At 43.0% G+C, this 25,859-nt stretch overlaps 1 protein-coding gene across 2 annotated transcripts in view; it reads left to right on the top strand.

Moving 5' to 3' along the window:
- The window catches only part of LOC135113195 (tRNA pseudouridine(38/39) synthase-like), a 185,726-nt gene that overhangs the window by 124,968 nt on the left and 34,899 nt on the right, over positions 1-25,859 (top strand). For both annotated transcript variants that reach the window (XM_064028324.1, XM_064028326.1), the window contains 2 exons: positions 1,081-1,274; positions 21,317-21,438. In XM_064028324.1, coding sequence (XP_063884394.1) covers positions 1,081-1,274; positions 21,317-21,438 — 316 coding nt within the window. The remainder of the gene's footprint in view (positions 1-1,080; positions 1,275-21,316; positions 21,439-25,859) is intronic.

Raw genomic sequence — 25,859 nt, 5'->3', positions numbered from 1 at the left:
AATTGGAATGCTTTCTCTGTGTTTGGAAGTGATGCCAGGTGATTATGCAGTAAGTAAAGTAGTGCTAATAAACAGTAGCAACAGCAGGTTAATGTGGTGACCCAGGAAATTTGAAATCACACTAGCCAAAATTAGTGCAGGATTAGTGATGGTCAACCTGTGCTTCTTTCCTCTTCCCAACTGCCCTCATTCCATTTACATTAATTGAGTCTACTCTCAGTTCTTCTCAGTACCAGTCTGTCACCACCCAGGGTGAGGTAGAGTCTCCTTTTTTTTTTTGCCCATAGCCATGCTGTCCTTTGTATAAAGGGGCCACTGGCTGCTGGACTGGCAAAGCTAGCACAGTGATCTTTTCTTGGAGATGGGTTGTCAGATTGTCTGTTAAAATCCTGTTAAAAACAAGCTTAAGGGGGGTTTCAGGCAGGTTGACTCAAGAATATTGTTTTCTCAAAACTCTCATCAGTGGAAGCTGTGACCTAGAACATAATAAAGACAAACAATTACAATTATCTGAGTATTAAAACCTCTTAAAAGATCATACAGGTTTGTATGTATGTGGGGAAGTTATCTCCTGGAATCCTGAACCAACTTTCCTTGGTGGTACATTGACAAGCTGGAGGGTGGCAGTAAAGTTTTTAAGCTGGTAAATGGCTCTGCAGGTCACTGGCAGTCCCTGCTGTAGCTGTGCTAAGGCACAAGCTTTTCCTCCATTTTCAGCTTATGGTGGCCCATGGTAAAGCCAAGTAGCAAAATTGTAAGCATCTAAAATCAGGCAACAACAGGACACATGAAGCCTGGCAGATCAGCCAGTTACAAATGCTGCCTCCATGGGAGCTGGACCAGCACTGGTGTGAGAGGTATTTGAACAGCTACACAAGTGTCTTAGCTGCTGTCAGATGCATGATGATTGTGCTTCAGCACACGAGTGGTGGATACACAACTCAAATGTAACCACATTTTTCTGTGTGTACTTTTCATCTGCATTTTTGCTGTATACATTTCATTTGCAGCAACTGTACAGGATGTCTGGTCACCATGGTTCTGCTTCTCAAATACTCTAGCTACCCTTTACTTTCACAGGTGTGGCCGCACAGACAAGGGTGTGAGTGCCTTTGACCAGGTGATTTCTATCACCCTGCGCAGTAAAGTGAGAAATGGGATTGGGGTGGAAGGCATCAGCCAGAAAGAAGACTCCTCCACCACTGATAGACTGAAAGAGCATGAAGAAGAAGAGGAGGAAGAGGAAATAAATTATGTTCAGCTACTTAATAGAGGTTAGCATGAGTATTATGTATATTTGGAATAGGTTCTTTGAAAGATTTCTTGTGACATCACACATCCTTCTTTAAATTTATTTACAGATATATGAAATACACTCACTTCTTGAGTTTTGCGCTTGCTTTCTTCCCAAGGTATAGCATTAAACTCAAGGATTGCAAAACTCGAGGTATTGAAAACACTGAAAAACACTTGTTCATTCCGGCCTGTGAAAAAGCTTAATTTTTTCTCCTCTTTACTTCCTTATCTCAAAATACAGTACGTGTGTGTGTGTGCTTACCTAGTTGTATTGTACAGGGTTCAAGCTAAAGCTCATTTGTCCTTTCTCCATATCTGCAGTATGTGTGTGTGTGTGTGTGTGTGTGTGTGTGTGTGTGTGTGTGTTCAGTACCATCATATCTAAAACCACGTTCTCTCATCTGGTTCTCTCACCTGGTGGGCTTCCTTTACCCGGGATTGACAACCCAGGTGTGCAGCAGAAGCTGCACTCTGCTAGTGCACCAGCCTGTCAATATTATGTGCTTTATTCTTTACATATTTCTCACAATTAGTTGTATAGTGCATCATCGCGTGCAGCAGCAAAAATAAAAAAAGAAAAAGAAAATAATCCATGAATTCATAAAGATGGTCACCAAGATGGGCAGAAAGGGATGCTTTGAAACCAGATACTGTTTTGGCATAAATGACATTCTGGAGAAGAGAGTTCCAAAGTGTAAGTGTGTGTGTGTGTGTGTGTGGTGTGGTGTGGTGTGTGTGTGTGTGTGTGTTGTGTGTGTGTGTGTGTGTGTGTGTGGGTTGTGTGTGAGTGTGTGGTGTGTGTGTGTGTGTGTGTGTGTGTGTGTGTGTGTAGTGTGTGTGTGTGTTCTCTCTTCTTCCCCTTCCCTCCTCCCTTTCTTGCTCTCCTCCCTCATCTCTCTCTCTCCCTTCCCTGCTCTCCTCCCCCTTCCTTTCCCCTCTCCAATCCTTCACCATTTCCTCTCTTTCTATCTATCCTATTCACCCTCTCTCTCTCTCTCTCTCTCATCTCTCCCTCTCCTCTCTCTTCTCTCTCTCTCTTCTCTCTCTCTCTCTCTCTCTCCTCTCTCTCTCTCTCTCTCTCTCTCTCTCTCTCTCTCTCTCTCTCTCTCTCTCTCTCTCTCTCTCTCTCTCTCTCTCTCTCTCTCTCTCTCTCTCTCTCTCTCTCTCTCTCTCTCTCTCTCTCTCTCTCTCTCTGTATGTAAGTATGTATGTATGTGTATGTGAGAGAGAAAGAGAGAAGAGAGGGAGAGAGAGAGAGAGAACAATCTGGGATGATTGCCAAACAGAATGAGATTGAAGGAGGAATGCAAATGGATGGAAGGAACATAAATGCAAAGGGAACAGATGGAGGAAAAATTAAAAGGAGTAGAGGACAGAAAAAGAGAATACTTATTTCTCAATACTTTCTCTCTCCTAATTCTTCACTCACTCCTCACCCTTCCTGCTTATATTTATTGTTTCTACTTTCTCCCCTGTTCCTCCATCCTCTTCCTTCACCCTTCCTTCACTTCCTTGCCCCATGTACTCTCCTTCCCTTCCTCCTATTTCTTTTCCTGCTCTTTTTCCTTTCCTTCCCCCTTCCTCTTTTGTCTTGTCTCAAACTTCCTTCCCTCTCACTCTCCCCTCCCCTTTATCTGTCAGGTAATACCTTGCTGTCTCTCCCCTTCATTCATTCCATGTCATTTTCACTTTATTCTTTCTCCACTCTTTCTCACTCGTTTAATTCCATTTTTCCATTCACAATCAGTCCTCATTCTATTTAGCAATCCCTCAAGATTGTTCTTACTTTCACACACACACACACACACACACACACACACACACACACACACACACACACACACACTCACACACACACACACACACACACACACACACACACACACACACACACACACACACACACACACACACACACACACACACACACACACACACACACAGAGAGAGAGAGAGAGAGAGAGAGAGAGAGAGAGAGGAGGGATATACATAGCTTTGACTGAAGTGGGGTAGGTGGGTTTAGTATATGTATACATTTTACATACACTCATATACACTCATATTAGTTCTTAATCTTATTCATGGAGTGCTTACTCTTCCTAAAGGCACTTGTTTGGGAGAAGCCTTTTGTTCATCTGGTCCCTGTGATGGAATGTGACTTCCCTAACTCTTGTAGCTGCATCAGCCACACACAAACACTCTTGGCATGCTTTTCAGGACTTCTTGGCAGCCATTATGCCTGCACTAAATGCCACAGATTATCTGCAATCTCAAGATTGTCTCATTCAGTTATTTTTCAATGATTTCTCAGCTGTAGCTTTTTCCTGGCCAGCCACTGGGTTGCACACATTTTGAACATAAGATTGAGATCCTACCTAATACACGTCCTGTATACATTCCCACATATCACCAGCCTCACAGCCAACGTGATGTGGCCACTCATAAGATTAAGGAGATGTTAGACAATTTTATTAGTGATCCCTCAACATACCCATAGAACAGACTTCTTTTTCTAGAATTCAAGAAGGATGGTGATTTTAGGCCAAGTTGTTGATTTCAGGTGACTTAACTAGTGTACTGCCCCAAAGCATTAAGAGGGGTTTACACAGGGCAATTCGCAGCTTGGATTATGTAGCCCAGGATCTCCTGAATTGCCAGAGCAGCTGGGAAACTGCTCTCTCTGTCTGATTGGCTGCCATTCTGGCAATTTTCCAGGGTCAAATGAGAACAACTATCAATATAAAACTGAAAAGAGGAGAAATATTGTTGGAAAGTGTTTTAAGTAATAACCATTGACTGTACTATTATATACAATAAATAAATAAAATATTTAAATTTATTTATTAAAAAACTGAAAAATAGACATGGAATTGGTTTGTTTACATCATCATTGAGGAAGCCAGCAGCCCAGCACGTGTGTACCAGAAGGCATCATGAGCATCACAGTCTGAAAGGGTATATAGCCCAAGAATGAGTCCACAATCACTTCTTTTGCTTTTTCTTCAAGCACAGCAAAATCGCAGTTATAGCAATCAACTTGTAGGTCGAGGACCCCATCTTGATTGTCTATTTTTTGATGCAGCCAGCTAGAGGACTAGCGGCTGCTCTAAATCATGTGAATGTTTTCACCTGGGACCTGCCTGCTGCTCTGGGTGGCTGCGAGCAGCTGGATGGAAAATAATAGCCCCATTGTGTAAACCCACCTTTACCCACTTCTTGTCCTAACAGATTTGCTGCAGTCATTTGTTTACTTGCTATTTGCTTTCAGCTTCTTAGTAACAAAGTTTTCCGCTGGGAGATGGTGTCATTGCTTATTCAGATGATGTTGTTGTCACCTCTAAAGATATGGATACACACTTTGCAAAACTTAATGACATTTTCTCTCATTTATCTCACTCAGGATTAAAAGTTAAGCTCTCTAAGTATCATTTTCTCAAACACCACCTCAGCTTCCCAGGGTCACGTAGTAGATGCTGCTGGTCTGCATACTTCAGAGGATAAAAATGTTGTAGTTGAAAGCTTTCCTTGTTAGACTGAAGTACTCAGTACCAGTCCTTGTTATACTGAAGACAGTCAGTTTATAGGAAAGGAGTTGATAAGACAAAAAGCTTTTGATTCCACCCTCTCTGAAATAGCGTGGTGAGTGGAAGCCTCTCCCCTATCATACATGTGAAGCAAACACCATGCATGCACAGATAAAGCAGGGGGGTGGGAAGAAACTGGCAGAGATGACACTGAACACTTAACTTCATAGAAGCTGCTTTAGCTAGAGATGAGATGTGAAGTTTCCAGTTTAGATTATAAGTAAAGGACAGACTGAGGGATGTTCAGTGTAGAAGAGGGGGAAGGGACAGTTGAGTGTCACTGAAGAAAAGGGGATAAATATCTGGAAGGTTGTGTCAAGTTGATAGATGGAGGAATTAAGTTCTTAAGGCATTGAACAAAACTGAGTTTGCTCGGAAATTTTAGAGAAATAAGAAGTCGAACATTCTGTGGCTTCCATGCATGAACTGTTTACTTTCTAAAGGGTTGGACCTCTACAGAAAGACAAGGAAAAGTGCAAGGTGATATCACTAGCAAAGGAGTAGATAGGACAAGAAGTTTGTTTTAGAAGGTCATTAATGAAATAGAAAGAAAGTGGGTGCCAAAATCCCTAAAAGAGTGTGTGTTTTACCTCACATCTGTGAGGATGCAGCACTGTGGCTGTGCAGTACTACCATCACATTTAAAACCATGTGTGTGTGTGTGTGTGTGTTTGTGTGTATGTCTCTCTCTCTCTCTCTCTCTCTCTCTCTCTCTCTCTCTCTCTCTCTCTCTCTCTCTCTCTCTCTCTCTCTCTCTCTCTCTCTCTCTCTCTCTCTCTCTCTCTCTCTCTCTCTCTCTCTCTCTCTCTCTCTCTCTCTCTCTCTCTCTCTCTCTCTCTCTCTCTCTCTCTCTCTCTCTCTCTCTCTCTTCTTCTTCCTTCCATCCTCCTTCCTCTCCCATGTCCCTTATCTCTGATAGATAAGGGGAGGGGAGGTGACAGGGAGGGAGGTTTGTGACAAGACAACAGAGGAAGGGAGAGGAAAAGAAAAAGGTGGGGAAGGGACATGATTGGTTAAGGAGAGTACATGGGACAAGGAAGTGGAGGAAAGGATGGAGGATGAGAGGAAATAGAAAGAATAAATATAAGCAGCAAGGGTGAAAAGTAAGTGAAGAATTAGAGGGAGAGAGGAAGGTATTGCAAAATAAGTATTCTCTTTTCCTGTCCCCTACTCCTTTTCATGTTTTCTCCATCCATTTTCTTTGCATTTTTGCTCCTTCCATTCATTTTCATTATCAATCAATCTCAATCAACTTCACAATCCTCAGGATTGTTTCTCTCTCACTCTCTCTCTCTCTCTCTCTCTCTCTCTCTCTCTCTCTCTCTCTCTCTCTCTCTCTCTCTCTCTCTCTCTCTCTCTCTCTCTCTCTCTCTCTCTCTCTCTCTCTCTCTCTCTCTCCTCTCCTCTCTCTCTCTCTCCCTCTCCTCTCTCTCCTCTCTCTCTCATCTCTCCTCTCTCTCTCTCTCTCTCTCTCTCTCTCTTCTCTCTCTCTCTCCTCTCTCTCTCTCTCTCTCTCTCTCTCTCACACACACACACACAACACACACACACACACACACACACACACTACACACACACACACACCCACACACACACACACACACACACACACACATCATCACCAGAAAAACACATCAATGGAATATTTGGCTCTACATATAATTTGCTAGCAAATATCAGGGTGGCATTTAATTACCTAGACAAAGAAATGATGAAGAAAATTATAACACACATGATACGCCCCAAACTGGAATACGCAGCAGTGGTATGGTCTCCACACAAGAAGAAAGATATAAGGAAATTGGAAAGGATACAAAGAACAGCTACGAAAATGATACCTGAATTGGAAGACCTAAGTTACGAGGAAAGACTGGAAGAAATTGGATTACCAACACTGCAAGAAAGAAGGGAAAGAGGAGACCTGATAACAATGTTCAAATTAGTAAATGGCATGGAGAAGATAGACAGAGATGATCTAGTTGTAAAAGTGGAGGAAGGAGATAGACGTACAAGGGGACATATGAAGAAATTAAAGAAGAGTCATTGTTTGGGAGATATTAAGAAATACAGCTTTCCGCATCAAACGGTTGAAATATGGAATAACTTAAAAGAAGAGGTGATTGCAGCAAAGAATGTGCACATGTTTAAAGAGAGATTGGACAAATTCGGGTATGGAGATAGGATTAATTGAGCTTTGGCTCGGACCCTGTACTATACAACTAGGTAAATACAACTAGGTAAATACACACACACACACACACACACACACACACACACACACACACACACACACACACAGCAAGAGAGAGAGAGAGAGAGAGAGAGAGAGAGGGTGGATGGATGGAGGGAGGGAATGGGGAGGGAAGATGGGAAGGGAGAGGAGGGCAGGGAATGGGCAGGGAAGGAAGGAAGGGTGAGAAGGGAAGGGAAGGGAAGAGAGAGAGAGAGAGAGAGAGAGAGAGAGAGAGAGAGAGAGAGAGAGAGAGAGAATTTTATTATTAGTAACAGTATTTGTGTGTAGTGTACTACTGCTTCAACTCTATGCCGATAGGCATAGAGTCTTAGAGATATGCCCAACATTCTTGACCTTTTCCTGACCTCTAATCCTTCTGCTTCTGCTGTCACCCTTTCTTCTCCATTGGGCTCCTCCGATCACAATCTCATATCTGTATCTTGTCCTATCGCTCCAATCCCTCCTCAGGATCCCCCTAGGCGAAGGTGCCTCTGGAGGTATTTTGCTGATTTTCCTTGAAATGCTTACTGCTTCCATGTCAGAGACCCATCTTTGTGTGCTGAGCGCATAACAGAGGTGATAGTGTCTGGCATGGAGGCGTACATTCCTCACCCTTTTTCTCGTCCTAAACCTTCTAAACCTTGGTTTAACGCAGCTTGTTCTCGTGCTATACATGATAGAGAGGTGGCCCACAAAAGGTACTTAAGCCTTCCATCACCAGAATCTCATGCACTTTATATTTCTGCCTGGAACCATGCCAAGTCTGTTCTCCAACTAGCCAAAAACTCCTTCATTAACAGAAAGTGTCAAAACCTTTCAAGATCTAACTCCCCTCGTGATTTCTGGCATCTAGCCAAAAATATCTCCAATAACTTTGCTTCATCTTCTTTCCCTCCTTTATCTCAACCAGATGGCACCACTGCTATCACATCTATTTCTAAAGCTGAACTCTTTGCTCAAACCTTTGGTAAAAACTTTACCTTGGATGATTCTGGGCTTGTTCCTCCCTCTCCTCCACCCTCTGACTACTTCATGACAATTATTAAAATTCTTCGCAATGATGTTTTCCATGCCCTTGCTGGCCTAAACCCTCGGAAGGCTTATGGACCTGATGGGATACCTCCCATTGTTCTTTGAAACTGTGCCTCTGTGCTCGCATCTTGCCAAGTCAAACTCTCTCAGCTCTGTCGACATCTATCTTTCCTTCTTGCTGGAAGTTTGCCTACATTCAACCTGTTCCTAAAAAGGGTGACTGTTCTAATCCCTCAAACTACCGTCCTATTGCTTTAATCTCCTGCCTATCTAAAGTTTTTGAATCTATCCTCAACAGGAAGATTCTTAAACATCTATCACTTCACAACCTTCTATCTGATCACCAGCATGTGTTCCGTCAATGCCGCTCTACTGGTGATCTTCTGGCTTTCCTTACTGAGTCTTGGTCATCCTCTTTTAGAGATTTTGGTGAAACTTTTGCTGTTGCCTTTGACATATCAAAAGCTTTTGATAGAGTCTGGAACAAAGCTTTGATTTCCAAATTACCCTCCTACGGCTTCTATCCTTCTCTCTAACTTCACCTCAAGTTTCCTTTCTGATTGTTCTATTGCTGCTGTGGTAGACGGTCACTGTTCTTCTCCTAAATCTATTAACAGTGGTGTTCCTCAGGGTTCTGTCCTGTCACCCACTCTCTTCTTATTCATTAATGATCTAAACCAAACTTCTTGTCCTATCCATTCCTGCGCTGATGATACCACCCTGCACTTTTCCATGTCTTTTCATAGGCATCCAACCCTTCAGGAGGTAAACATTTCAGCCAGGGAAGCCACCGAATGCTTGACTTCTGATCTTTCTAAAATTTCTGATTGGAGTAGAGCAAACTTGGTATTGTTCAATGCCTCAAAAACTCAATTCCTCCATCTATCAACTCAACACAACCTTCCAGACAACTATCCCCTCTTCTTCAATGACATTCAACTGTCCCCCTCTTCTACACTGAACATCCTCGGTCTGTCCTTTACTTATAATCTGAACTGGAAACTTCACATCTCATCTCTAGCTAAAACAGCTTCTATGAAGTTAGGCGTTGTGAGACGTCTCCGCCAGTTTTTCTCACCACCCCAACTGCTAACTCTGTACAAGGGCCTTATTCATCCATGTATGGAGTATGCTTCACATGTCTGGGGGGGTTCCACTCATACTGCTCTTCTAGACAGGGTGGAATCAAAAGCTTTTCGTCTCATTAACCCCTCTCCTCTAACTGACCGTCTTCAGCCTCTCTCACCACCGCAATGTTGCATCTCTAGCTGTCTTTTACTGTTATTTTCATGCCAACTGCTCTTCTGATCTTGCTAACTGCATGCCTCCCCTCCTCCCATGGCCTCACTGCACAAGACTCTCTTCTTTCTCTCACCCCTATTCTGTCCACCTCTCTAACGCAAGAGTTAACCAGTATTCTCAATCATTCATCCCTTTCTCTGGTAAACTCTGGAACTCCCTGCCTGCTTCTGTATTTCCACCTTCCTGTGACTTGAATTCCTTCAAGAGGGAGGTTTCAAGACACTTATTCATCAGTTTTTGACTACTGCTTTGACCCTTTTATGGGACTGGCATTTCAGTGGGCATTTTTTTTTTATTGGATTTTTGTTACCCTTGGCCAGTTTCCATCCTACATAAAAAAAAAAAAAAAAAGGCTTACAGGCCTAGGCATCTGTACTACAGCTACATTAGATGCAGGGTAATTCTTGGATTTTTTTTTAAGAAAAGTGCATCTAATGCAATGGAAAATATAGTATGTGTTGATGTATTTTATTTTAATTATTTATTTATCTTGTTTGATGTGTGAAATTTTTCTTTTACATTTCTTGTCAATCCTTTGTTGTTCCCCCTTTGAGTAGCATGTTGACCAGGCATCCCTCTCAACCCTTTCTGGGGTTCTTGGAGGATGATGGGGCTGACAATCCCAGCAGTGATGCTTGTGGTGGGATCCCATTGGCTTCCCCCTGTAACCAGTCGCCATCAACAGGCTCCTGTCCTAGGTGCTGTGGTGTCCAGTTTCCCTCTCCTCCACACTCTGTCATTGTTCCTGCCTCTTCACCTACTTCCCTCCAGGAGTCTCTGCCCATCTCTCCTGTAGCAAAGGTCTTGCCTCTGGCATCTCTACCCTTTGGCACTGCTGTTTCCAAGTACATGGGCTTCTTCCCCCTCAAGTGGTGACCGTGCCTGTACTTTTGGAGACTTTAAGCCAAGTCTTTGGTCCTTCCTTTTGTCACCAGAGCAAATGGCCCCACTTCTCTTCACCTCTGCCCATGCCCTCCCATTGCTGACAGTCTTCCTCACCTCTCTAAGATGCTCTCCTCACAGTCACAAAGGTGGTTACGCAGGCCCCACTTCCAGTTTCGGCTTCTCCGCCTGGTGATATCCCTTCTTCTTCCCCCCTCCTTCACTGTTCCTGGCTTCTTCTTTCAGCTCAGCAGGAGAGGATTGGATGAAAGTTCCCCACACTGTGTAGTTACCCTGGCAGAGGATGGTTTTTGTACTTGGCAGTGTCTCTTCTGGGCTTTAGACTGCTGGGATCCCATGGAAGGAGTACAGCTTCAGGAAATATCCAACCCTGCTGGAGGGTCATTCTTTGTTTTCCTGTGGTTCTCTGCCCCAACCACTGTCCCTCACTTTCCTCAACTTTCTAGGACAGCTGCTGAGTTTGTGCTCCTAGCCCAGTTACCTCCTCCCTCTCAGCCTTCACTTTTTACAACTGTGCAACTCCAATACCTTTTGTTGCTGCCCTCGGTGGCAGGTATGGGTGCAGACACTGGTTCAGCCTCTCATTTCTTTGTGGGATAAGTTGAATTCTTCCAGATCTTCCTTCTGCCCCAGGTGCTTCTGCCTCAGTGATTACAGACAGAGATGACCTGTGGGAAATTCGACAGTCTTTGTTGGCTGCTGACCCCCTCTTGCCAACTTTCTTGGACACAGGTTGTCCTTAAGATCTTTTGCAGGGTGCACCTTCCAGGGTAACAGTTCACATCTGGCACCACAGTTCTGCCTCCTCCTCTCAGGCTCATCAAGGTTCTGGCTCCTGAGTCCCTGCTTCCATTAGTGTCAACGAGCAGTGAGTTTTTGTCCTCCAAAGCGACATCTTCCCTCCTCTTTGTGTCCTCGTGGTGGTTCTTCATGTCCCCCTTGGGTTTCTGCCAGGAGCCATTTTGCCCCTCATACTGTGAGGGGGTAACTGTTGCAGTCTCCTTCCCACTTGATAGCTTTTCTGGTCTGGCAGAAACCAGCGTTCTTGACTTCTGCTGGCTCAGTCTCCTTTCTGGATGGGAGGCGGCATGGCTTCAAAGGTCTTGGGCTGCCAGGGTCATCTGCAGGGGCTTCTCTTGGCCGTGGGTAGCCGGCCACCATCCTCCCCTTCACCGTCCCATTTGTCCTCGATCCTGCTCCAGGGGTGGTTCAACATCTTCTCTTACAGCTCTGGAAGCAGGATGTTGTGGAAGAGACATTCAGTCCTGCATTCCTGTCCCCACATCTTCGTGGTTCCCAAGCTTTGGTTTGTCATCAACCTGAGCAGGCTAAATCAAAGTATCCAGACTCTTTGCTTCTGGATGCTCTTGCTTCAGCAAGTTTAGCTGGCCTTGTCTCCAGACGCATAGATGGTCTCCCTCAACCTGGTGAGTGCATACTCCCAGTGAGGTCTAAAGCACTGTTCAGGGGGTTCTGTGAACTTATCATTAAACCCAGCTGCGACCTCACTGAACGTTTCCCTTTGTGTCTCACAACACAAGGGGGCAGTCACAGCCTGCCCTCTAAAGACAACTCTCTTCCTCCACACAAAACTACAAGCACCTAATAACACACACACCCTTCACTCAAAAATTTTAAAATCATCATGGCGACTCCTACACCAGCCTCGGAGTCCCCATCTGGGGAGAGGACCATAAATGTCCCCAGGTCGGACTGCCTTTCTGTCGACGACCCTAAGTGTCTTGACACCCCCCTCAACTTTTTCTTCATTAATTTCTGCAACATTCGCAGTCTAAGATCTAATATTCAATCTGTAGAACACCACCTCTCCTCTTCTAAACCTCATCTTCCTTTCCTCACTGAAACTCAGGTGTCTGAGGCAACTGACAGTAGCCCCTTTTCTGTTCCCTCCTACTTTCTCTATCCTCATTTTTTATCCAAAGCTGGATGCTGCGTTTATGTGCGTAATGACTTAACCTGCTCTCATGCCCACGCTCTTGAATCTTCCGAGTTTTCCACCATCTGGCTACGACTACAGAGTCACTCTCATACTAAATTTATCTGTGCTGTATACCTCTCACCTAACTCCTCTGATTATAAGAAATTCTTTGACTACTTAACTTCCAAAGTGGAGCACATTCTGACCCTCTTCCCTTTTGCAGAGATCTCCATTCTTGGAGACTTCAATGTTCACCACCAGCTTTGGCTTTCCTCTCCCTTCACTGACCATCCTGGTGAATTAGCCTACAACTTTGCTATCCTCCATGACCTAGAGCAATTGGTGCAACACCCTACTCATATTCCTGACCATCTTGGAGATACGCCCAACATTCTTGACCTGTTCCTGACCTCTAATCCTTCTGCTCATGCTGTCACCCTTTCTTCTCCGTTGGGCTCCTCCGATCACAATCTCATATCTTTATCTTGTCCTATCGCTCCAATCCCTCCTCAGGATCCCCCTAAGCGAAGGTGCCTCTGGCGTTTTGCCTCTGCTAGTTGGGGGACCTGAGGAGGTATTTTGCTGATTTTCCTTGGAATGACTACTGCTTCCATGTCAGAGACCCGTCTTTGTGTGCTGAGCGCATAACAGAGGTGATAGTGTCTGGCATGGAGGTGTACATTCCTCACTCTTTTTCTCGTCCTAAACCTTCTAAACCTTGGTTTAACACAGCTTGTTCTTGTGCTATACATGATAGAGAGGTGGCCCACAAAAGGTACTTAAGCCTTCCATCACCAGAATCTCATGCACTTTATATTTCTGCCCGGAACCATGCCAAGTCTGTTCTCCAATTAGCCAAAAACTCCTTCATTAACAGAAAATGTCAAAACCTTTCAAGATCTAACTCCCCTCGTGATTTCTGGCATCTAGCCAAAAATATCTCCAATAACTTTGCTTCTTCTACTTTCCCTCCTCTATTTCAACGAGATGGCACCACTGCTATCACATCTATTTCTAAAGCTGAACTCTTTGCTCAAACCTTTGCTAAAAACTCTACCTTGGACGATTCTGGGTTTGTTCCTCCCTCTCCTCCAGCCTCTGATTACTTCATGCCACGTATTAAAATTCTTCGCAATGATGTTTTCCATGCCCTCGCTTGCCTAAACCCTCAGGAGGCTTATGGACCTAATGGGGTCCCTCCTATTGTTCTCCGAAACTGTGCCTCCGTGCTTGCACCTTGCCTAGTCAAACTCTTTCAGCTCTGTCTGTCAACATCTACCTTTCCTTCTTGCTGGAAGTTTGCCTACATTCAACCTGTTCCTAAAAAGGGTGACTGTTCTAATCCCTCAAACTACCGTCCCATTGCTTTAATTTCCTACCTATCTAAAGTTTTTGAATCTATCCTCAACAGGAAGATTCTCAAACATCTATCACTTCACAACCTTCTATCTGATTGCCAGTACGGGTTCCGTCAAGGCCGCTCTACTGGTGATCTGGCTTTCCTTACTGAGTCTTGGTCATCCTCTTTTAGAGATTTTGGTGAAACTTTTACTGTTGCCTTGGACATATCAAAAGCTTTTGATAGTGTCTGGCACAAAGCTTTGATTTCCAAACTACCCTCCTATGGTTTCTATCCTTCTCTCTGTAACTTCATCTCAAGTTTCCTTTCTGACCGTTCTATTGCTGCTGTGGTAGACGGTCAGTGTTCTTCTCCTAAATCTATTAACAGTGGTGTTCCTCAGGGTTCTGTCCTGTGACCCACTCTCTTCTTATTATTCATTAATGATCTTCTAAACCAAACTTCTTGTCCTATCCACTCCTACGCTGATGATACCACCCTGCACTTTTCCACATCTTTTCATAGACATCCAACCCTTCAGGAGGTAAACATATCACGCAAGGAAGCCACAGAATGCTTGACTTCTGATCTTTCTAAAATTTCTGATTGGGGCAGAGCAAACTTGGTATTGTTCAATGCCTCAAAAACTCAATTCCTCCATCTATCAACTCGACACAACCTTCCAGACAACTATCCCCTCTTCTTCAATGACACTCAACTGCCCCCCTCTTCTACACTGAACATCCTCAGTCTGTCCTTTACTTATAATCTGAACTGGAAACTTCACATCTCATCTCTAGCTAAAACAGCTTCTATGAAGTTAGGCGTTCTGAGACATCTCCGCCAGTTTTTCTCACCCCCCCAGCTGCTAACTCTGTACAAGGGCCTTATCCGTCCATATATGGAGTATACTTCACATGTCTGGGGGGTTCCACTCATACTGCTCTTCTAGATAGGGTGGAATCAAAAGCTTTTCGTCTCATCAACTCCTCTCCTCTAACTGACTGTCTTCAGCCTCTCTCTCACCGCCGCAATGTTGCATATCTAGCTGTCTTCTACCGCTATTTTCATGCTAACTGCTCTTCTGATCTTGCTAACTGCATGCCTCCCCTCCTCCCATGGCCTCGTTGCACAAGACTTTCTTCTTTCTCTCACCCCTATTTTGTCCACCTCTCTAACACAAGAGTTAACCAGAATTCTCAATCATTCATCCCTTTCTCTGGTAAACTCTGGAACTCCCTGCCTGCTTCTGTATTTCCACCTTCCTATGACTTGAATTCCTTCAAGAGGGAGGTTTCAAGACACTTATTCAGCAATTTTTGACCACTGCTTTGACCCTTTTATGGGACTGGCATTTCAGTGGGCATTTTTTTTATTAGATTTTTGTTGCCCTTGGCCAGTGTACTTCCTACAAAAAAAAATAGAATAAAAATAAAAAATACTGGCATGTGCCCATCCACCCTCAATTCTGGAAATTCCTAGTGGTTCAGGTTGACTCCCATGTCCTTCAGTTCAAGGTTGTGCCCTTTGGTCTCAACATCACACCCAGGGTCCTCATGAAGCTCACCAAGGTTGTGTCTGCACATCTTACCAGTTGGGGAGTGTCAACCCTCATGTACCTCAACAACTGGCTGATCCACGCTCCTTCAGAGTCCCGAGCACATGGAGATTTAGAAATTGCCCTCTGCATCTGCCAGGAAATAGGATTCCTGATCAACTTCTCCAAGTCCCATCACTCCTTCCCAGTCCATCACTTGCACTGAGACATCAGATCCTATACTCTGGGATTGTTTACATGCAACCAGGTTCATCTGCTCCAGAAGCTTCACCAGGCACTGGGGTCTCGTACTTTCACTGGGCAGTTATAGGACAGCCTCTTAGGTTCCCTCAACTTCACAGCAGATGTAGTACCTCCAGGTTACCTGAGGTTCAGGAGATTTTCCCTGGAAGGAAACCACTGGTTTCCCATTCCACAGCACAACTAAGTTTGAGAGTTTCCCGGATCTCTACTTCCACTCCTGCATTGGTGGGCTCTACCTCATCAGTTGTCCTCAGTTGCTCCCTGGATCTCTCCACAACCCTTGCAGTTCATCACTGCTGATACTTTAGATTCAGGCTGGAGCCACCAGTCTTCCAGTGATCTTTAAGCTCAGGGCTTGTGGTCCTCTTTTCAGTCCCAACTTTACATCAGTGCATGGGAGCTCCTAGTGTCCCTCCTTTTTCTCTGCAAGTTTCCTGAGGTCAGGGACACATGTGTGAAATTCCAATTGGACAGCCAAGTTGCAGTCCACTGCATCTCTCAGCAAGGCCCTTCTCATTCACTCCCACTTCTCTCCATCTCAGATTATCTTTTTCCCAGCTGAATCCCAGAATCTCTGCCTGTCCGCCAGGTATATTCCAGGTTCAGACAACGTTTGGGCCAAAGCGTTGTCATGTCAGGCAGGGACATCAGTGGAGTGGGAGTTGACAGAGACCATGTTCCAAGATTTAGTGGACCTTTTTGGCAGTCCTCAGATGGACCTGTTTACCTCCATCTCCAACCACAAGCTCCCTCTGTTTATGTCCCATTGGATGGTGATGTAGGCAGGAGGACTAGATGCCCTCGTGGTCAATTGGAGCCAGTGGAATTTCTTGTATCTGTTCTCTCTTCAGGCAGCCAGAGTGTTACTACAGATATGCCACAAACTGTGGACATTCCAAGGCTGAGTTTTTTTGGTGGCCCCCCTCTGGGAAGTCCAGCCTTGGTGCCACCAACTCCTGTGCTGGTGCCCTTCTCCAGTGCCCCTCAACCATTTGTCTCTGTCAGGGAGAGGCCTGAAGTCCTCCAGGATCTCATCCAACTTTTACACATGGAGTTTCTTTCTTTGAGCTTATCTAGTGGTGCTGGATCTTTCTCAGGTCCTTTGTGACTCTTCTATTCAGCAGTATCAGTCCTGCTGGAAAGGCTTCCAGTCCTTCCTGTGGGATAGAAATATTCAGGACCTCTCTCCAGATGTGGTTCTCCAGTTTCTTGGTTTCTTGTTTCATGAGAAAGTCCACTCTGCTGCTATTATCCTTACATCACTGCTCTGAAGGCTCCACTTTGTTATGGCTGTGGCATTTTACTTGAGTCCCTCTGGCTGGACTGGATGCTCCACAGCTTCTTCCTTCAACATCCTGCTCCCCGCCAATCTCATCCTTTCTGGTCCCTCTCTAATGTTCTGGGCTCCTTGGTTCATCCTCAGTTTCCTGAGCTTCCCTCACTGGATCTGATTTTTCAGAAGACTTTGTTTTTTGGTTGCCTTAGCTTGAGGCCTGTGTGCTTCACAATTATGTGCCTTATCTCATTGTCCTGCCTGGGCTGTCTTCATTTCTGGTGACATCCAGGTTTTGTTGGCCCCTGTCCCTTCCTTTCTAGCCAAGAATGAACAGAAAGATCACCACCTCCCCCATCATTATTCCAGCTTGGTTTCAAGGTAGGGTTCATCATCCTCTGTTCCCTGTCTCTTCTCTCCACCAGTATCTTCTAGCTTCTGCTGGTTCTCCTTTGGACCACCTCTTTCTGGCCCAACTTTTACTGCCCCTGGTTCAGTGTCTACATCGCACTGGTTTTGTGCAATGTTATCAATCGTGGAGACTCAGGACATTGCCCAAGATGTCAGGATGTCTGGAAAGTGACAGCTTTTCTACTTTTTCTTTGCTTCCATTTCTTGGAGACTACTTGCTTAAGAGGCCAGTGGAGCTCGGCTAACACTGTTGTCCATCGTTACCTCTCCACTGATATGCCCTGGGTTGTGGTGGGCTCAGGCCCTCCTGCCTAACTGATCCTTTTGTTTAAGACCTCAAAGGTCTGATGTTTCTTTTTCGTATTATACAAAACTTTTGGTTTGTTTTCTGGATTTGGTTATCTGTTACTTATGAACCAGTGGTCCCTTTGCTTGTGGGACATTAGTGTGGGTTTTCTTGGTCTTGTTGGAGAATGTTCTTATGGTTTCCCCGTGAGGTCAGTCTTACTCAGTGTTTGCCTCTTGGGGACATCCTGCTGCTACTTACATTACAGCTGTGGATCTTCAGTCTTCTTGTTTGGCATATATGTGTCCCAAGTTGGTGTCTTCCTAGACCACCTCCACATGGAAAACAGCATTGGCATCCACAAAGTGGCCACCAAAATGGGATTTTGAATGGAAGTGAAAAATCAGTTTTTGGTGGCATTGAGTGGATGCCATTGTGCCAATGTTGTGATCCACTCATAGTTTCCTTCTCCACCTCCCCGTCTCATTCAGACCCAACCTGGCTTTGCATGGTATTTTCTGATGGTGAGTGCTACATGTCCTGTCCTCCTTACCTTACTAGGCCACGTCCCATATCAGGTTAGTTGGTAGATACACAGGTGTTTAGGTGAGAGGGTTGAATGAGACAGTTGCTCTGTTTTTTGCCCTTTTCTTTGATTTCCTTTTTGGTGAGTTTTTGTTGTAGATAGCCACCTACATGCATGGACATATCAAAAGCCTTTGATAGAGTCTGGCACAAAGCTTTGATTTCCAAACTACCCTCCTACGGTTTCTATCCTTCTCTCTGTAACTTCATCTCAAGTTTCCTTTCTGACCATTCTATTGCTGCTGTGGTAGACGGTCACTGTTCTTCTCCTAAATCTATTAACTGTGGTGTTCCTCAGGGTTCTGTCCTGTCACCCACTCTCTTCTTATTATTCATTAATGATCTTCTAAACCAAACTTCTTGTCCTATCCACTCCTATGCTGATGATACCACCCTGCACTTTTCCACGTCTTTTCATAGACGTCCAACCCTTCAGGAGGTAAACATATCACGCAGGGAAGCCACAGAACGCCTGACTTCTGATCTTTCTAAAATTTCTGATTGGGGCAGAGCAAACTTGGTATTGTTCAATGCCTCAAAAACTCAATTCCTCCATCTATCAACTCGACACAATCTTCCAGACAACTATCCCCTCTTCTTCAATGACACTCAACTGTCCCCCTCTTCTACACTGAACATCCTCGGTCTGTCCTTTACTTATAATCTGAACTGGAAACTTCACATCTCATCTCTAGCTAAAACGGCTTCTATGAAGTTAGGTGTTCTGAGACGTCTCCGCCAGTTTTTCTCACCCCCCCAGCTGCTAACTCTGTACAAGGGCCTTATCCGTCCATGTATGGAGTATGCTTCACATGTCTGGGGGGGTTCCACTCATACTGCTGTTCTAGACAGGGTGGAATCAAAAGCTTTTCGTCTCATCAACTCCTCTCCTCTAACTGACTGTCTTCAGCCTCTCTCTCACCGCCGCAATGTTGCATCTCTTGCTGTCTTCTACCGCTATTTTCATGCTAACTGCTCTTCTGATCTTGCTAACTGCATGCCTCCCCTCCTTCCGCGGCCTCGCTGCACAAGACTTTCTTCTTTCTCTCACTCCTATTCTGTCCACCTCTCTAACGCAAGAGTTAACCATTATTCTCAATCATTCATCCCTTTCTCTGGTAAACTCTGGAACTCCTTGCCTGCTTCTGTATTTCCACCTTCCTATGACTTGAATTCCTTCAAGAGGGAGGTTTCAAGACACTTATCCACCAATTTTTGACCACTGCTTTGACCCTTTTAGGGACTGGCATTTCAGTGGGCATTTTTTTTATTAGATTTTTGTTGCCCTTGGCCAGTATCCTTCCTACATAAAAAAAAAAAAAAAAAAAAAAAAAAAAAAGATGTTGCAATTTGCTGGATCCCAACTTCCATCTCAAATACCCTGATGCAAGTCCTGTGCATAAAGAAATGGTATCCACTCAGCACTACCAAAAATCAATTTTTCACTTCTGTTCAAAATCCCATTCTACAAGGTGTGAGGTATTTGTACCCAAGGCTGTACCCAGAGGCGATGTTGCATGGTCCTCACAGACAAGTTTGCCTGCAGTTGGAGGTTCTTCTCTTTTAATTCTTTGGCAGAGATGTGAGGTTCCTTGTCTACTTGGTCATGGGCATAGGGAAGGAAGGAGACACCCACATCCTCCCTGCTCTACTTCCCATGTGATATTGGAAGATGCAAGGAGACACACAAGATACTCATAGAAATCTTTAATTTTCAAATTTATATAACTTCGTGAAAAATCTGAAAACATCATCACATTTAGGAGCATTTAATGTCTGTGAAGACATGTTTTATTTTAAGCATGACCTCACAATAGCTGGACATAACAATCATAAGTAAAGTGGTGCATAAACCATAAAATTTTGTTCCTTAACTTATACTCTCAATAATTACTTTGCTTTTTACTATAAAAACCATGATATAGTTGAACAAACACTACTTCATCTGTGGATGTAAACAAAATTTGCCTAACTTATGTAGTTGTTGAGCTAAGTAAAGAAATATAAGTATTTCTCAAGGGAGGTTGAGTTTACCCCAGATTCTCTGTGGGCGAGTGGTAAGTAGGGCTGCCAACATAGCACAGATTTCTCATTGAGATTCTTTCTCTGAAGAGACTATAGGTCTCTTTAATTTGCAGCTGTTATTTCCATTGCTACCTGTATGACACTTGATATGCTAGTTTTCTCAGCCCTTAAACTGCTGTGATCACTTATATAATCATGAATTTTTGCAGCAAATATTTTGAATTTTAATGGCATGCTTCCTTTCAAATGATCACTAGCCCCTTTCTCCCATAATAGAGAGTAGTGCAACACCTGTGTTCAGCCTGCTGTCCCACTGCTGCCACCACCTGTGACACTACCATGGTTCTCACAATCTTCACACCAACCTTATAGGTGTGTCACTACTCCCACAAAGGCATCCTCGTGATAGTTAGCAGAACACAGATGTTACACTACCCTCTACTATGGGGGAAATGTGAAACTAAATCCAACATGGAAGTGACTTATATGTATTGTACCTTAACTAAATAGTCTTCGTGTTAAAGACAACCAAAATAATCCCACGTCAGACTCCAACGCTTGCTCACTACAGTCACTCCCTGTATTTTCATCTGAAAGGCTAAGGCAAACACTCTCTTTTCCATATATATTACCCTACCTAACCCTCAGTCATTAAATGATCCTATATCAAAAGAGAAGCTAGCCCTGAGGTTTCATAAGGTTTATCATGTGACTTTATGCCCACCCATCAACCCTGCAAGTAACATACGAGCATATTATTCACATAACACATAATTACACACATTCTCTGATGTGGGTATTTAACTACAACAATAGTTATAAATTCCACGAAACAGCATTTTACACATCTCAAACAGGAATAATGTTGCACATCAGCAAGGTCACAGTCCAGAGAGAATCTCAGGAGCAGCACAGACAGAGAAGGATCCAGTTTTGGCATCCGTTACTGATATAGTTTCTTACTGTCACTTTACCCTCTGTCTCTTTATCATAAGCTGCATGTCATTTGCATTTCACATGTGACTCAGGCAGTCATTATTTCATAAGCCAGAATCTCTCCTGTAGGAATTATGTATTTTAGTTTAAAAGTATTAGTCTAAAAAAGTAATGTGTTCATTTTATGATGCATTTTAGTATTTTTTAAAGAGCAGGTGCATTTGTACAGTGCAGTACTCTATATGTACATATAGGTGTGGCGTAAGAATACATGGATCTGTTTTTGGCTTTTCCTTAGTCTGTTTATGTCAGTCTCTATTAGGTTTTGTTGTCATGTTTTGACCATCTCAAATAACTAACTCCCTCATCAGTCCTTCCACAGGAGATAAGAATTCTAGCCTGGTGCCCTGTGCCTCCAGAATTCTCTGCCAGGTTTGACTGCTGCCAGCGCACCTACAAGTACTTCTTTCCTCAAGGCAGTCTTGACTTACTGGTGAGGAAGAGATTTTCATGAAGTGTGTGAGTGGGTGGGTAGCTGAGCTCTCTCTCTCTCTCTCTCTCTCTCTCTCTCTCTCTCTCTCTCTCTCTCTCTCTCTCTCTCTCTCTCTCTCTCTCTCTCTCTCTCTCTCTCTCTCTCTCTCTCTCTCTCTCTCTCTCTCTCTCTCTCTCTCTCTCTCATAAGAAGCCACCCAAAACAAAAATATGGTGAAAAAGCCTGGTAATAAACTGCTCCCAAGAAGAGGAAAAGTTTTCAAGACAAGGTAATTTAGCTTCAGAGTTGTTCTCTTAACCCAGTTTATGCCATAGAAAAGGGGAAAAACAGAAACACACAAAGAGTTTCAGAACTGACCTGTAAAAGGAATAAAAGAGGGTAGGCACCAGTCAACTGCAGTACCCTCTTGAGTTTCACTCTTGCTTTCTTCTGAAGGCATAGCTCTAAACTTGAGGATCACAAAACTTGGGGTATTAAAAGCACTGTAAAAAACACTTATTTATTCCAGCTTCATAGCCCAGAACTATATAAGTATGTGTGTTTTTGTCCTCACATTCAGCATGACGCAGCACTGAGGTGGTGCAGCACCACAGCACCTTAACCTGTGGGAGCATGTGTATTTTGTCCTCACATCTGGTGTGATGCAGCACCATTGCATCAAAAACTGTGTGTGTGTGTGTGTGTGTGTGTGTGTGTGTGTGTGTGTGTGTGTGTGTGTGTGTGTGTGTGTGTGTGTGTGTGTGTGTGTGTTTACCTAGTTGTATTTACCTAGTTGTATAGTACAGGGTCTGAGCCAAAGCTCAATTAGTCCTGTCTCCATACCCGAATTTATCCAATCTCTCTTTAAACATGTGCACACTCTTTGCCACAACCACTTCTTCTTTTAAGTTATTCCATATTTCAACCGTTCGATGCGGAAAGCTGTATTTTTTAATATCTCCCAAACAATGACTCTTCTTTAATTTCTTCATATGTCCCCTTGTACGTCTATCTCCTTCCTCCACTTTTACAACTAGGTCATCTCTGTCTATCTTCTCCATGTTATTTATTAATTTGAACATTGTTATCAGGTCTCCTCTTTCCCTTCTTTCTTGCAGTGTTGGTAATCCAATTTCTTCCAGTCTTTCCTCGTAACTTAGGTCTTCCAATTCAGGTATCATTTTCGTAGCTGTTCTTTGCATTCTTTCCAATTTCCTTATATCTTTCTTCTTGTGTGGAGACCATACCACTGCTGCGTATTCCAGTTTGGGGCATATCATGTGTGTTATGATTTTCTTCATCATTTCTCTGTCTAGGTAATTAAATGCCACCCTGATATTTGCTAGCAAATTATATGTAGAGCCAAATATTCCATTGATGTGTTTTTCTGGTGATAGCGTGTCTTGAATTATTACTCCCAAGTCTTTTTCTTCTTTGCTCTTTGGTATTGTGATTCCTCCCATCTTATACTCCCATGAAGGTCTCCTTTTACTTCTTCCCATCTCCATTACATGGCACTTCTTTATATTAAATTGTAATTTCCATCGTTTACTCCATTCATAAATTCTATCAATATCCCTCTGTAGTTCCTCACAATCCTCTTGGTTCTTTATTACTTTCATCAATTTTGCATCATCTGCAAACATGTTAATGTAGCTATTTAAACCCACCGTCATATCATTTATATAGACCTGAAACATTTTAGGTGCCAACACAGACCCTTGTGGTACTCCGCTTGTTACTTCGCACCAACTTGATTTATTATCTCTGATTACTGTACTCATTTCCCTACCTTGGAGATAATCCTTCATCCACTTAAGTATTTTTCCTTTTAGCCCTCCTCGATGTTCCAATTTCCATATGAGACTTTTATGTGGAACTGTATCAAAAGCTTTTTTCAGATCTAAATAGAATGCATCAACCCAACCATCTCTCTCTTGTAGTTTATCTATTACTCTTGTATAAAAGCTCAGTAAGTTTGTTACACAAGATCTCTCTTTCCTGAAACCAAATTGTTTTTCTGTTATTATATTTTCTTGTTCAAGATATTGCACCCATCTGTTTTTAATGACTATTTCACAGAGTTTACTTACAATACTCGTGAGTGAGACTGGTCTGTAATTCAGTGGTTCCATTTTATTACCTCCTTTGTATAACGATACTATATTTGCTCTCTTCCATTCCTTTGGTACTTTTCCCTCCTTCAAAGAACTGTTAATCATCTCCCATATTGGTTCTTCCAATTCCTCTGTACATTCTTTCAATATCCATCCATTTACTTCGTCTGGTCCCATCGCCTTCCTAGTATCTAGCTCTTCCAGTAGTCTTTTAATTTCTTTTCTTTCCACTTGTATGTTTTCTATTCCTTTCTGTTGTTCCTCATCTCCCAGTGATGCAAAGACAGTTTCTCTTGTAAATACAGACTTAAAGCTTTTATCCAGTATCTCAGCCATCTCTTGTGTGGTTTCATAAATTTCTCCATTTTTCTTCAGCTTTGTAATGGTATCTCTATGCTTTATTTTTCCATTTACATATCTATAGAAAAGTTTGGGTTCTTCTTTACACTTTCCAACTACATCTCTTTCAAAATTTCTTTCTTCTTCTCTTCTTATTTTAACATAATCATTTCTAGCTGTCCTGTATTCTTCTCTATTTATCTCATTCCATTGTTTCCTCATTTTTTTCCATGCCCTCTCCTTCTTCTTTTTTGCCTCTGCACACTTTGCATTAAACCACACTTTCTTATTTTCTTTTACCTTATATCTTGGCACATATCTTTCAACACCTTCTCTAAACTTGCTTAAAAACACTTCATATTTTTTCTGCACCTCCATACCTCTTTATAAATTACTCCAATCAAGCTCTCCGTAGAATTTCTCTAACCCTGTAAAATCTGCCTTAGCATAATTTTTTCTCTCATTTTTATATTCCTCATTGAATTTTGGCACTTCTTCTTTGATCTCTATCTCCATCTTCACATGATCATTTTTTCCCACTGGACACAAGTATTCTGTACTTGGTTCATTTTCTGGCTTTTTTGTAAAAACCAAGTCTAGTAGTGATGGTTCATCTTCCCCTCTGTACCTAGTATTTTCTTTCACCCATTGATGCATCGTGTTTACCATCATAGTCTGTAAAAATTCTTCACTCCATGTACTGGCAATCTCTGTCACCTCCATCTCCCCCCAGTATATCTCCTTGCTATTAAAATCTACTAGTAACACCTTGTTTCTTATCTTTAGCATGTCATCTATACTTTTTATGAACTCGCTTTGCATGTGCTTATAATCATCAGTCCCCCAAGTGTTGGTCTTTGGAGACATGTATGCAACAATAATTTTTCTGCTTTCTTGTCCTTGGATCTTGATCTCCACACTCAATGTTTCTGACCTCCCTTCACCATATTCCACTGTTTCTATCAAGATGTTTTTTCTTACTAGAATCATCACTCCTCCTCCTCCCTTATTCTTTCTATCTCTTCTCCATGTCTTATATCCTTCTTCTTTAAATTCCTCATTAATCTCCCTTGTTAGTTTTGTTTCCGTAATGCATGCCACTTCTGGTTTCTTTTCATGTAAATGATCTCTTAGTTCCCTTAGGCTGGACACTAATCCATCTATGTTTGTATACATAACTTTAATTTTATTTATTGTGGACCCGTTTCTTTTGTGTTCTCTCTTTGTTGTCTTACTTCTTGCCCCGCATTCTTTAACCACCATTTCCTCATTTTCATGTCTATCACTCTCCATATATACCTTTCTGTATGTTCCTGTGTTCTCTCTTCGTTTTTTGTCTTGGCCTCCTCTTTTAACTCTTTCACCTTGTTTCTTTCCTCCTCATTCATTTCTCTTCTTATATATATATCCTTCATACCCTCTATCTTTCTTAACAAACTCGTTCTTCTCAAGATGTATTCGGCTGCCGCTTGGGTATTAAGTCTTATTTTCATGGGACGTTTCCCCCCTTCTGAATATTTCTCAATCCTGTACACTTCTATTTGTATATCCGTTTCATCTCCTTCTACAATCTTCCCAATGATTTCTTTTGCTCTTTGTAATTCTTCTCTTTCTCTTAGAACTTTATTTGATATGGTCTTCTCTTTATCCCCAAACACCATCAGGCACATCTTTTTTTGTACCGTATCCCTTAATATGTTATCTTTTTCCTTAATGATTTTCACTACCTTTTTCGCCATCTCTTTATCATGTTCTTTTTGCTGTTTTCTTATTATTTCTGTTATTGTGTGTGTGTGTGTGTGTGTGTGTGTGTGTATTTTGTCCTCACATCTGGTGTGAGATAACACTGCAGCAGTGTAGTTGTGGATGTTCTTTCACAATGCGGCAGCACTGTCGCTGGCCTTCCTCTCCACCTCTCTTGCATGCAAGCCGGTGTGACTAGTGTTGTGGCTGACAAGTGGTTTATCTTCATGAAGAATTTGTATG

This window comes from Scylla paramamosain, chromosome 25 (assembly GCF_035594125.1).
Source record: "Scylla paramamosain isolate STU-SP2022 chromosome 25, ASM3559412v1, whole genome shotgun sequence".
Lineage (NCBI taxonomy): Eukaryota > Metazoa > Arthropoda > Malacostraca > Decapoda > Portunidae > Scylla > Scylla paramamosain.
This window is presented reverse-complemented; position numbering and strand designations above follow the sequence as displayed.